The sequence below is a fragment of the Adelges cooleyi genome, unplaced genomic scaffold (assembly GCF_023614345.1).
Source record: "Adelges cooleyi isolate 19-005CV unplaced genomic scaffold, UGA_ACOO_1.1 ACOO_flye_CR_arks_rails_tigmint_CR_PRNA_1, whole genome shotgun sequence".
In the NCBI taxonomy this organism is placed as follows: Eukaryota; Metazoa; Arthropoda; class Insecta; order Hemiptera; family Adelgidae; genus Adelges; species Adelges cooleyi.
In genome coordinates, this window is record NW_026095751.1 from 6,681,197 (window position 1) to 6,694,361 (window position 13,165).

At 30.0% G+C, this 13,165-nt stretch overlaps 1 protein-coding gene across 4 annotated transcripts in view; it reads left to right on the top strand.

The window, feature by feature from the left end:
- The window catches only part of LOC126847706 (small conductance calcium-activated potassium channel protein), a 168,364-nt gene that overhangs the window by 119,435 nt on the left and 35,764 nt on the right, over positions 1-13,165 (top strand). For all 4 annotated transcript variants that reach the window (XM_050588094.1, XM_050588087.1, XM_050588100.1 and 1 more), the window contains 2 exons: positions 5,864-6,034; positions 8,919-9,116. In XM_050588094.1, the coding sequence (XP_050444051.1) occupies positions 5,864-6,034; positions 8,919-9,116 (369 nt within the window). The remainder of the gene's footprint in view (positions 1-5,863; positions 6,035-8,918; positions 9,117-13,165) is intronic.

Genomic DNA, 13,165 nt, shown 5'->3' on the forward strand with positions numbered 1-13,165 from the left:
ATTTTCTTGTCCATATAATTCGCCATAGTACATGTCTCCGTTGCATCCGACAGAAGATTTTTTTTTTTTAAATAATGGTTTTTATATCTCCGTATCGCACCCTCGAACAGTATATAATATATTTATTATTTGAGTGAAACATATTTTAGATATCCATCTATGTATTATAGTTTGTTCGTATAAAAACATACGTGACATTTCAATGGATCGTTTGATATACATTGTCAGAACACGAGACCTAACATAATATAGTAATATTTATATTGTATAGTATTTTATAGTATGTCTTACACGAATTGATGTCGAACAAATCTTTTGCGATGCGGACATTTTTAACTGAACTATCGACTCCCCCCCTTATTTTTACGACAACTCCCATAATATGGAAAAACATTAGCATTCGTGTTAAATGTAATGCCGCCACTGGACTGTCATTTCTCCTCCTATTTAATTTGTTTTTATACTTTATTTAGTACAATATAACACTTTGGGTGTAGGAATAAATAGCAGTGTCAGAACTATAACCAAAGTGGAGAAATCTAGGTTAGATCTCTCCTTTTGGTGAAACAAATCTAAAAAAAACTATTCTTAAATAATGCGGTTGTTACGATTGAGTTATAGCCCTATACTTAAATATCTAAAATATCCACGAAAATTACCGTTTATACCTATTACCAAGTAGTACTCTGACCGGTGGCATACAAAATATCATTGAAATAATTCGATGTGTAAATTTACTATATACCTATTACAGTTTTTTTTTTCATTGAAACCGTTAAATAATTGTCGCGTAATATAACACCATAAAAATCCTGAAATTAAGTATTGCGTTTGTAATCAACCATCATTAATTGTAATGTATTCACGGTAATTGTTTGCACGTGTTAGGTTGGCGGAACCAACTTTAATCTTGAGTAATTATTAAAGCCGACATAGCTGTAATAATTTTTGTCGAGGCCGCATGTTGCAGTAATTGTGTGCGATTTATTATGTTGAATCCTCCCTGCGGCAATAACTGAAAATCGTTTAGTGCAGAGCCCAGTAACTACAATATATTATTATTATGTTACAGCCGGGTAATATCGGCTGACGAAATGTAGCCCGGACTCACGTCCCTTTGTACGCCGACAGTATTATCTCTCGTTTCCACAATTCCATAAGCGGATATTCACATCTCTGCCAAGCCTTTTTTATTGCACGCCCGTACTATTATATAAATGATTGTGGTATGTCTCATTCGAAAAACAAAAACCCACCACTGTTTTACCGACGACATTGTTTTACCGCATGTTCGGTTCAACATATCTATACTAATTTTTCTAGTGAATAAAATTATCCAACAAATTAATATAATATGGGATCCATTAGGGTATTAGGCGATAACATAGACAAAGTCATTTTTTTTTTCATCTATTTTGTCAAATACTTTTAAAGTATAATGTAGAAGACCTAGCGCGGGACCTTAACGAGACTCGATATTTTATATTTAAATCCGCGAGACACTTTATAAAAACAACACATTTAATACCGGCCAAATGTAGCTGGGTAGAAAATGCAAATAAGTAATTGCGAACAGTGGAGTATATGGACCGAAAATTATTTATTTATAGCCATTATACATGGATTAGAAGATTAAGCGTCCCGTTTACTCTGTTGGTTTACATATTTGATCCCAAATTTTCCGTTTTGCATATAAATTAACCTTTATAATATAGTAACGAAAAAAACCGAGTATAACCACAATGTGACCAATTAGTTAACAACCCAATATTATATTCTGGATTTTAATTACTCGTGTAACCGTTGTTGTTTTTGTGGATTCTAACATAATTTATCCCGTTCAAAATAAACCACGGTTAAGTACTTGTAATTATTAATTTACTATCGATTGGGCTCGCGAACACGTGCTATATTTTCATGGTGATAAACAGTGCAATAATTATTTTTCAGATTGTGATTACAATATTAAAAGGTATCGTGAAGCTGATATATGGATTTATAACATGTTAACTTTTGGTAAAAATTGGTTTAAAGAAGGCAAAAAGACACCATAATAAACTGTCTGAATCTCTCTTGTTTTTATCTAAACTAATTTTATCCTAGGATATAATACGTAAACATATAATTAAAATAAGCATTTCATTTTACACAAGCCGTTCTTAAATCACGGAGTTCTGCGCCATCTTCAATCTTATCATCGGCGTCCCTCCCTCTCCTCCTATTACTGGACCGCATCTAAAGACGTTTAGCAATGTCATCGGCGAATCTTTAAATTCAACGAGCCGTATAATGAGTTTTAATTTACCGCAATTTGGAAATACCATTTCGCGGTTTTCGTCCGTTCAATGGGAACGCTCGCAAATAGCCATTAATGCCGGTATAATATAAATCACACTCGTGTCACACAAAGGCTATTGAAGTACCCGGAAAAATCTTCATTTTGGCCAATTGAGGAGAAACTCGAAAGGCCACAAAAGAGGACCCTCCGCCTGCTACGCCATAAATAATAAAAGTTTTCGACTGACGTGAGATGAGACTAACCGCAGTGCTACTTTATAGTTGCAAGTGTAGTATTTTTCTAAGTCATTGCCTCTTGGGATTTTCGAGTGGATACTATAAGACGAACGCTTGCTGAAAAAATAATAATGTTATATTATTTTCTCGGGTGCGCACGTAAAAAGTAGAAATGTTCATTTAGAATGTGACCACGTGTGTCCAAGACGAAATAACACTAAACAAAGAATAAGATTGAAAAAAAAATTGAGACTAAAACAGTTTTCGAATAAATTATGTTTAATAAGCAAATTAATTTTGAAAAAAGTTCAATAACGATAATAAAAGACACTGAACATTAATTTGTATACCAATTCATATACAAATTCTTTTTATTTTCGGTATATGTTATACAAATTTATTTAGAAACATTATTTAAAATGTGCACTTGGACATTCTGTTTAGTATCAGTTATTGAGTATTCTGATATGTCACTCAGTTAAATCACAAAATATACATAATTTTAAAGTCTCGCCGTAATCGCATTGGCATTGCAACTGATAAAAACATTTAAATTAATATATTATACGTATTAAACAATATAGTAATATTTGTGTACTTCTCCAGAAAACGATAAATTATTTTTTGTCATTTTTTTTTTTTATAAACCGTAAATTATGGAAATTAGTTGCATACGAATCTTGATTTTAAAAGTTGACTGCTAAATAAAATGCAAAAACCGTTGGATGAATTCAATAAAATACACCGGAAATTATAAAATAAATATTTATTAGTTTTTCTTTTGTCTGTTTGGACATATTATACAATTTTTACTTTGTTCTGTTGTTTGTTATTCTGTAAGATATGAAAACAAATAACTGATTAGAGTCCAAACACTTAAACAGTCCATTTAAAATACATGAGAAAGTGTTGCTCGACTAGGTCATGCCGTTATTTTAATTATATTTAATTTATAATTAACACCCAATGATAGAGTTTGTATATTATGTCGTTTGCCAGTTTTCATACTCGTTGCCCAACTTGTGACATAGACTTCTATAATCTAGTCCAAAAATCTGAAAGCACACTGTTTTCATCGTGTTAAAACCAGAATGATCATAATGATAATAATTATTATTTCTAAGGTTTCTTCTATAGTGTGTATTGATCTTATTGGGCTTTGTAGATTTGGTTAAATAAACGTTTTTTCTTGGTCTTTAACACAATTATTATTATTATATAACCGCTAACGCAGAATCGATGTTATAATATTTTATATTATTATGTGAAGTGTACATAATACACAAGTATACACAATGTAGCGGTAAAAGATAAATGTATTTTGACGCTCTCGCAGCAGCTTGTTCCGAGGTAGCAGTTGTAACAGATAAGACCGTATTGGGGTGATATATACTTAACGTTGCTTTTTTTTCTTTGATGGATCGGATGTGGTATACATCGACACGAATCCCTTATGCCTAATACCGGGATGTCGATAATATTGTATACATGCCGTTGTCGAGCACGCGTTTCGCCGTTAATCGAACGATTAGGCCGATTTCAACGGGCTCAGCCGAAATGACGTATCTCCACCTTGTAAACCACGACCACTTTATCTTACAATACAGCCATTAAATATCCGCAGAGTATGCAGCCATTTGAATTAGGTCCCAAAACAATAATTGAGCTTTAATCTTCACATAAAAAAACATCCATTGTTAAACAAATTAAACAAATATAAGCTATGTATAACTAATATATATATATATAACTTGAGCCTTCATTAAACCACCATGGTTTCATTTCTGAAAACTTCACGAGTTCTTCCTGAAGTCACTGAGTCTAAAGCTACACATCTAGCATACTTCACATTCACGCCAATGATAACAAGATAGTCTGCTAGTAAAAACTAGTAAGTTGTATGTTGTCCATTCAAAAATAATTTTAATTGAAGATCCTACCATAGCTATTTATTAATGACCAAAGTATTGGCAATATTTAAACAAAAATGAAGTTTCATACATATTTTAACCGTGTCAATTTATTTCAGGCTCGTTTTATTTTAGCTTTGGAATATAATTTTTAGCATTCACAATTTTTTTTAAATGTTATTTTGCGTAAAATTTATGTTAAACAACTTTTTTTTTTAACCAAGTAATCGCTAACCTGGGAGGGAACTGTTTACACATGACTTTCTCCCAGTTAAACTCCTTAGATGTGACCTAACCTAACTGTATGTTTTTCGTTACTTCGCTGTTTTCATGATCTCGTAGATGATCGGATTTTGTTAATTTGTTTTTTTTTTTTGTTATTTTCGAAAGAGGAAGAATATGAAATTTCACCCTTTTTGTTTTTTATAATCCCATTTGGACTATAAAAAGTGCAAAAAGATCTCTGATTTCTAAAATTTTAATGTTTAAAGCCGTTTTCAAAAGTTAATCTAGATAAGACATGAACGAAAATAAAATTAAAATTAAAAGTTAATTAATTAATTAGTTAGGTGACGTAGATGTAATGAGTTTAATTGGGTCACAGTCCGAAGGCGAAAGGATGTCAGCTGTCAACTCAAAGCTTGTCACCCAGGTTTGTTGTTATCGTGTGTGTCCGTCGTTCTCCCTACACTTATATCACACGTTATTTTTACTAATAATTAAGTATACGTTAATTATAAGCGAGCAGTAACTACGTACTCATAATAATTATTGTATTAAAAAAAAATGCTTGCTAATTTCTCGGCAATCAAGTCAGATTTTGTCTTATATTGTCAATACTTTTAAAGTAATGCGTTTATTTCTTTTTTTAAAAATACATTTAATATTATATTGTTTGAAAAACAACGTGTTTTTATATTTGAAAGTTATTTAATGAAATCGAAAGCTGCCTAGAGGATTTCACCATAGTTTCTGGCATAACAAATAACATATTTTGAACAAAAAATTAAAATAACTTACTGGAGTAGCACAATGCACTTGTTAACCGTAAGAAAAGTATACTTACAGGTTACAATAAGCTAACGCGTTCCCACCTGATTAAGTCAGCCTCTCCCGATTTACTTCGTCATTACAAAATTCTAAGTACGCCACTGTTAGGAACTGTTTTTTATGTCCGGCACTGAAGCTCTCCAAGAGGTCGAAGAATAATCTAAAAAAAACGTGTTATGTGTCCCATTCTCAGCGTATCTCTTTCCATGGCCGTTACTGTAAACACAACTGCCGAAGATGTTCCGATTTAACAGAGAGAGTGCGCTTTAGCCTTACCAACATATTTTATTGTAAATATAACAATATTCAAATGGTAATTGGCACGAACACTGGATATTACACTGTCACAAATCAAAGCTAACCCGTGTCTGTTTTGTGTTTTGTTTCAGCTGCGAAAGCACACGTCATCGACACTGTCGATCACTAGTGGGATGAAGGTTAGCGGTTCTGGTGGCCGAGGCGATAGCGGCGTAGCGGGCGAAGAAGCCGGCATAGCATTGGTTAGCATACATTCCGACTATCCCCGCTACACCGAAGAACGTACCGGATTGGTGTGCAAGGTACGCGTGTGTTTCTAATAATTATCATAATAATATCACAACGCTAAAAGCCACTGATGATATTTTATTATATTATTATTATTATACATAGCGCGTTTGTGTCTCCTTATGCAGCGAATAATTTTTTTTGGCGGCCTCATAAATCTTTGCCGCGAGCGAGTGTCTGCGTAGTAATATGTAAATCACCGCACCAACACCAGTCGTATATAATAATATTATTATAGTGGGGTAATACGGTTGAAGGGCTTGCAAAGGGTTTCCAACATTTAAAACATACTTTATTATATTGTACCTGGCCGCCGCGAATTTCTTTTCTTTGGTTTTTCTCACAATTCAGAATGTATTTTTGTACCAAAAGAAGAACGCCCATGTACATTTTATGCATAATACTGAGCCCATCAAGATTTAGTTCTATTGAAAAAAATGTAGTTATTGTTTACTACATAATATATTATAACAGATATAAAATATGAGGCGTAAAATTCTGTATACATAAAATTATTAGAGTAAAGTTAAATAAAGAAAAATAATTGCACTGTTACGTAACTAGTTTATTTTAAAATGGTCTTTTTATTTCATTTTAACTAGAACTACTTACGAAGACTAGAGGGAGGGATGAAGCGCGTTGTGTAATGTTATTTTTATCTGATCGCTTCACTCGACCCCACTTCCTCTTTAATCTAATCGTTTTAGTGATAAATTATTTATAAATGAACAGGTAAGTGAAAAGGGAGAATATTCCTCAACACCCAACTTTCGAAAAATTAAAGAAAACTATTTATTTCCTATGTAATTTATGAAGTTTCAATGGAAATTATCCTTTGTATACGCTCAAAATATGAGTCTGCCTTTTTATAAAATGGCTATTAGCTGTTCAAATTTACAACTGTCGTTATTGTTACTAAATAATGTTATTATAATAACCAAGTATAATTTACAAAATATAGATTATAATATAATATATAGGATTCGAATTTTAAACACTGCTTTTTACTTTAAAAAATATCTTAAACTTTTACACAATTTAAAATATTATTTTTGTATTATTTATACAGTATAATTACTATTGAAAAAAAAATTCAAAGAGTTATTTAACTTTTTTTGTTTAGTATTTTTTATATACACAAAATGGCTTTAAAAAATAATATTTTGTATGTTTAAAATATTGTATAATAATAACTACAAAATTATATGATTTATTCATTTTTATAAATTAAATACAATAATTTACTTGCATTCTGTACTTTAGCCTTTGTTTCACATCTGTGTCCTAAAACATAAAACTTTGTTTATGGTATAAAAATACTTAATTTGATTTCAGCATTATGATTGAACTAAAAACTTTCCCATTGAATTTTTAGAAATGCATCAGTATTTTTAAACTTTATGTTCGATATAACAAACACAATTAAAATCTACTATAATACTATCCAAGTCTATATTCTTGTCCTTTATTATTTTACAACAGTATGATTACTTATGCATTATCATTTAGTTAAACAAAAACTGTGCACTAATAATTAACATTAACAAAAGAAATTAATTATTTTTTGATTTGTGAAAATTATAATTTATACTTCAAAGCACTTAAATCTTAAATGTTTTCTTCTTTATTGCTTAAGATGCTACCAGATGCGGCTAATTTAACATTTTTGATTCAATAACTTCATTAAGCTTTTAATACCAAATGTTTGGCGTTGCTCCAAAACTCGACAATAAACTAATCTCCCAGTGGATTGCCTTCTATAAACGACTTTCATTAGCGTGTTTTATAAAATACTGGAAAAGAATAGCTCAATGAGCTGAGCACATTCATAAAGTATACTTGGGGGAAGTATCGAATAAAAATTGTATTCTTAACCCAAAACCGACACGATTTCTTTTAGTAACAACCCTAACCGATTATTTTTATTATTCGATTATATTTTATATTTTAAGTTATCAAAAATCTAATATGGTTCTGTTTACATTATTCAACTATTCTTGTAATGTTTATTCGGGTTTTTTAGTGTAAAAAGTTGACCCCCTCCTCCTTATTTCTATTTTTAATAGATAAAATAAGTAAATTCAATGCATTTTTCTTGGTGGAAAATCGACTGGGACATAAAATTCTTAAGGACCTGTAAATAAAAAGTCTTGCTTCCACTTAGCCTCCTTGAACACTACTTGCAGTTTACAGAGTACTTTATCAAAGCTTTCCAATTCGTTTAGCAGACCATAAGAGTCCTTAGGTGGAATCGATAAACTTCCTATGAACTGTAAGAAAATGAAGACCAGTCATAAATTGTGTCAAGACTTAAAATCTCTTTTTGACATTTTTCAACAGTATTTTATACTTTATTGGCTCATACGAACTTCCATTAGCGTATTCTAATACAGTGCTAAAAAAAAAAAAAATGATGAACGACAACAACTAATATTATATTACAATCTTATTCTTCTTCGACTTGGCAAATGAGGTCGAACTACTTCGATCTTAAAACACCATTTGTGATATGATATTTTTTTCTTTACAATATCATTATTTCTAAAACGGATGTCATGTCGTTTGTTCTAGTGCAGTTATGTATCTTATTATAATAAAGGTAGATATTTTTTTCGTTGTCCGTGATTCCGAAACATATTATGTTGCGAAGATCATATTATTAGGGTCTTCAACAGAACTTTTTACTTTGGTATGGTCTTTGTTTAGTGGGGGTGATTTCTTGCTAATTTATAACACTCATGGCTAATCTGACGTGACTCATATCGTCTTGTAAAATTAAAAATCAATAAATACAGTTTAATTTTTTATTCCATGCGATTGTTTGATTTAATAAAATAAAAGTAGGTAATTATATTATTTTAGATAAATTATTAATATTGAATACAATTAATTTTTCAGGGCGCCAGTTTAGTAGGTTCCAGTGGCAATGTAACCGGGAGCAAGCACAAACCAAACGTTGGATACAGACTGGGTAGACGTAAAGCACTTTTTGAAAAGAGAAAAAGAATAAGCGATTACGCACTTGTGATGGGCATGTTTGGTATTATAATCATGGTCATCGAGAACGAGTTAGCTAGCGCAGGAGTATACTCAAAGGTAAGAAAACAAAATTATTTACTATCGTATATTGCTAGAAACACCATATTTAAGCTAGTATGGCTCATACTGGCCTAATAATAATCAATTAGCTTGAAACGCAAACGGTTGACTACATAAAAACTTACTAGAATTATATGCTTTGACAATCAAATCCCGGTTACCAATTGAAGATAAATTGTAAACGATTCGTAAGGATTTGTAAGACTGCCTTTATGCTGAACAAACAATATCGATTTCACATTAACTGAATAATAAACGTCCTCATATTGAAATATTTCATATTGAGTTGGCGTGAATAAAATAATATATATTTTGATTTGATATTTAAGATTAAATTCATTTGTTACATTTGTTTGGTGATATTCCAAAAATATAAACTTAATTATGAACGATAATTTACAATTTTCTCGAAATAACTCCAATATGTATCAGGAAAATAACACAACGACACCATCTACGCCCACAAAATAAAACGAATTTAGTAAACTTATACTTAGAATGCATAAATGAATCAATTAACAGCCTTAACATATAATTACTCGTGAGTTTATTTTACATAATTATACACGCGATACACGCGATCTGAATAGTGTTAATTTTATTGCTAACGAGGTACTGTAAATATTATGAAAATGAGTAACGTAAACAACATAAATCTCTAAAGCTTGTTAGATAAATCACTTTTGGCGGAAAAACCCAAAGACCCGGAACACCCAATTAATACAGTAGCAAATCAAGCTGGCCACTATTAACTATACTGCTAAATGAGGTACCGCGTAACTTGATACGGTTCTATGCAAATTAAAAGCAACAAGAAACTTATTAAATTTGTATACAATAAAATTGCAAAGATAATTTTAACAAATCTAGAACACTGAAGAGCAGTAAGCCTAGGTTCTGTTTAGAGTAAGTAAAATAAAAACAACGAAAACGTTGAAGAACCTAATAATTGTAAAAGTATATTACCAACCAATTTAGATATAATGAAGTCCCACATAAAGTTTATATTTTACTCACATCGCATTGTCGTACAAAAGAAAAAATGTAATTAAAGGTTTAAAAACAATATGAATATAAGTATGATATTTGAAATTTAACTTTATTAACTTTTATTCATGGCTAAGAAAGGGGAAAAGTAAAGATGACAAGGAAAACTACAAACATTATAATATTAATTAACATTAATCTTTGTAGGTCTCCGCAAAAACCTAAACTTTACTTAAAGTATTTTCTTGGAACATATACTATAATTTAAATGTATCTAAACAAGAAGTATAATTGGAAAACATGTTTAACCTAATTATAATTTTAGTGCATTAAAACAAACAAAAACTTAGTATATAACGTACTGAAAACTAGTGCCATGTTTAAAATTCTTATTGACTTAAATAATATTCAATAATTTAACATTTTCAAAGCTTTAACGCATTATTAATGTATATTAACTATACCAATATGTCTGAATCCAATTAATGTGTCCTCAAGACTCTTATCGTTTATTGCCTATTATCTTGCCATACTCATTGAGTTTTTTTTTTGCCGGGTTGTGTTTTGTGTTGGCATCAGCCCTAAGTAATTGGACCCGTCGAATAACAGAACAAAAACTCTTAAACTTTTTTATTTTCCTCCGTGAAATCGTCTCAAATAAATTACATAAGTATGCAATTGCATATAATTATCTTAGCTAAATATTACCAATCTAATTATAAAAACTTAAAAAAATAAAATGACTAGAATAATTGCATTTAAAAGGACCGAATTAATACAGATACGTACACTAATTTTAAATATTGGTTGATACTTGTTACAATAACAAATAATTCTAAAATAGAAGTTGAAACTCTGTTAACATAATTTTTTTGTCTGGCATTTATACACTTTAAAATTAAAATAATATTAATAAATAATAACACACTTTTATAATTTTGAGGTAACTAATTTAATTTGTAAGATACTCCTCATTGTTTTGGAATCGATTGACTGAACTATTACGGAATTACTTTCTAGATTTTCCAAAATTCATCAATCATTTTAAAAATAAATGTTTAAATAATTCATATACAAGTAGGACATGTACTCCGTGACCCACATTTATTATTAACTAGGAACAAAACAATATCGATGCTTTTTTGATAAATAATAGAGTAATGTTTTAAATTCAGTTTTATCTTTATATTTATTTAGTCATTATTCATTAGGCAATAAAATTAGGTATGTTTAGGAAAGAAAAAAAATCGTACTCTTGAATTATTTATCATTCTATTGACCAACTACTGGTATTACAGTGGCTATATACAAATCGATTATTGAAGACGCCGCACATTTAGTACAACATTCAATTATAATACATCAGGGTTATTACCAATAAACTACAATATTTTTAAAAAGGAAAAAATAACTGTCCGTTACAAAAAAAAGACAATTTGACATTTAATTAAATGCGTGCTTCTTTTTTTTATGTCTACTTACTATCTGATTAGTTTATATTTTCTTAGATAAAGTATTGTTCTATCAAGTAAAATTTATAAAATGGCCATTCCTAACTAATTCTAAAATAAACATTAAAAAGACAACACAGTGGAGCCCGGACATAGTTCAAACATATATTCCATCAAACTTGAAACTAATTTCGACTATTTTAAAAAAGTTATAGGACGCCAGTAGTAACTACTGACGTCGTAATTTTAAATTGAAAAATAAGTACATTCTTTAGTGTTTTTCTTGATTTTGAATGAGAAGGGGGTAACTTTTGAAATGTCTGGCCCAATAAATTACATTTCAGGTACGATTTATTATCTATAGAAGTGCTATATAATATGTAAACCGGTTCAGGGGTTTTGATAATATCATCCAGATAAAAAAAATAATAATAATAAAAATACAGACACATTATTGTAAAAACAATACTTTCTCAACTCCGCATAAAAGATAAAAAATATTTTTCTTGTCTTAAAAGTTTGCAAAACTTCTTATAATAAAAATGTTTTTTTGTATTATCTACATAAATCGTTTTTTTTTAAATAGCTCACTTAAAATAATGTATATTTTTATATACTAGGCATATAGTTAGTCGCAAAGTAATTTTACTTCAATTTAAAGTGGCTGAGCATTGAAATTCTTTTAAAATATGCAAAGCAACAATATAAAGTTTAAAGAAAGTTTTAATATATGATGACAAGTTATTTAGTATTTACATTGTAATTTAAACCAATCAGAATTTGTTTAAATTATAAATATCAATACATATTATGCCAGAATAACAAATTTTTTTTTTTTTTTTTTGAAAACCTTCTTTAGATAATTTATTGCTATTGGTCATTAGGTTAAATATTTATATTTTATTTTATAATAGCGGTGATCAAAAATTATTTTTGTAATACTTATAAGTTATATGGCATAACCTCTATTATTTCTTTTACTATGTTGCTACATTATATTAATATATTAAATTAAATAATTTTTCCACTATGCCATAGTCAGCAAGTAATTTAATAAACCTAAATTGACACAACGGGTTTCATATACCTTTTCAGTTATGTATGGGAAATGCGTATGTAACGAGACTGGTAAGATTTCCTTCCTCTTAATAAGTTAAGTTTGTTTGTTTCTATTCCTAGGAGATTAAATTGTATTATTGCAGCAGTAGGATAAAACTTAATCTCTCTGGTGACTCTTTAAAGCGATTCAAAGAAAACCCAACTTATATGAAATTCAAATGGGATTTTATATGACACTGCAGTATTCCGGCTTGTTAGCCTAATAACAATAAACCGATTTGGCGCGTGAAATGGAATATTCCAAGACTAAATCCGTTTTATACTCGCGTGTACAACTAACACCGCGTTCATAATGATGATAACGGCAGTTTCCGAAGATCCGGTGGTCTGACAAAAAAATAAAGAAGCTCCATTTGGTTTTAAATGAAATATGTGCCCCTTTCTCGCAGAAGTGTAAAAACAACTTTGCGCTGCGAATAAATTGTTCTAGAAAAGCGAGTAAAACCATTTATATTGTTTGAGCTTGGCAGTTGTTCTTAAACCGTCTGA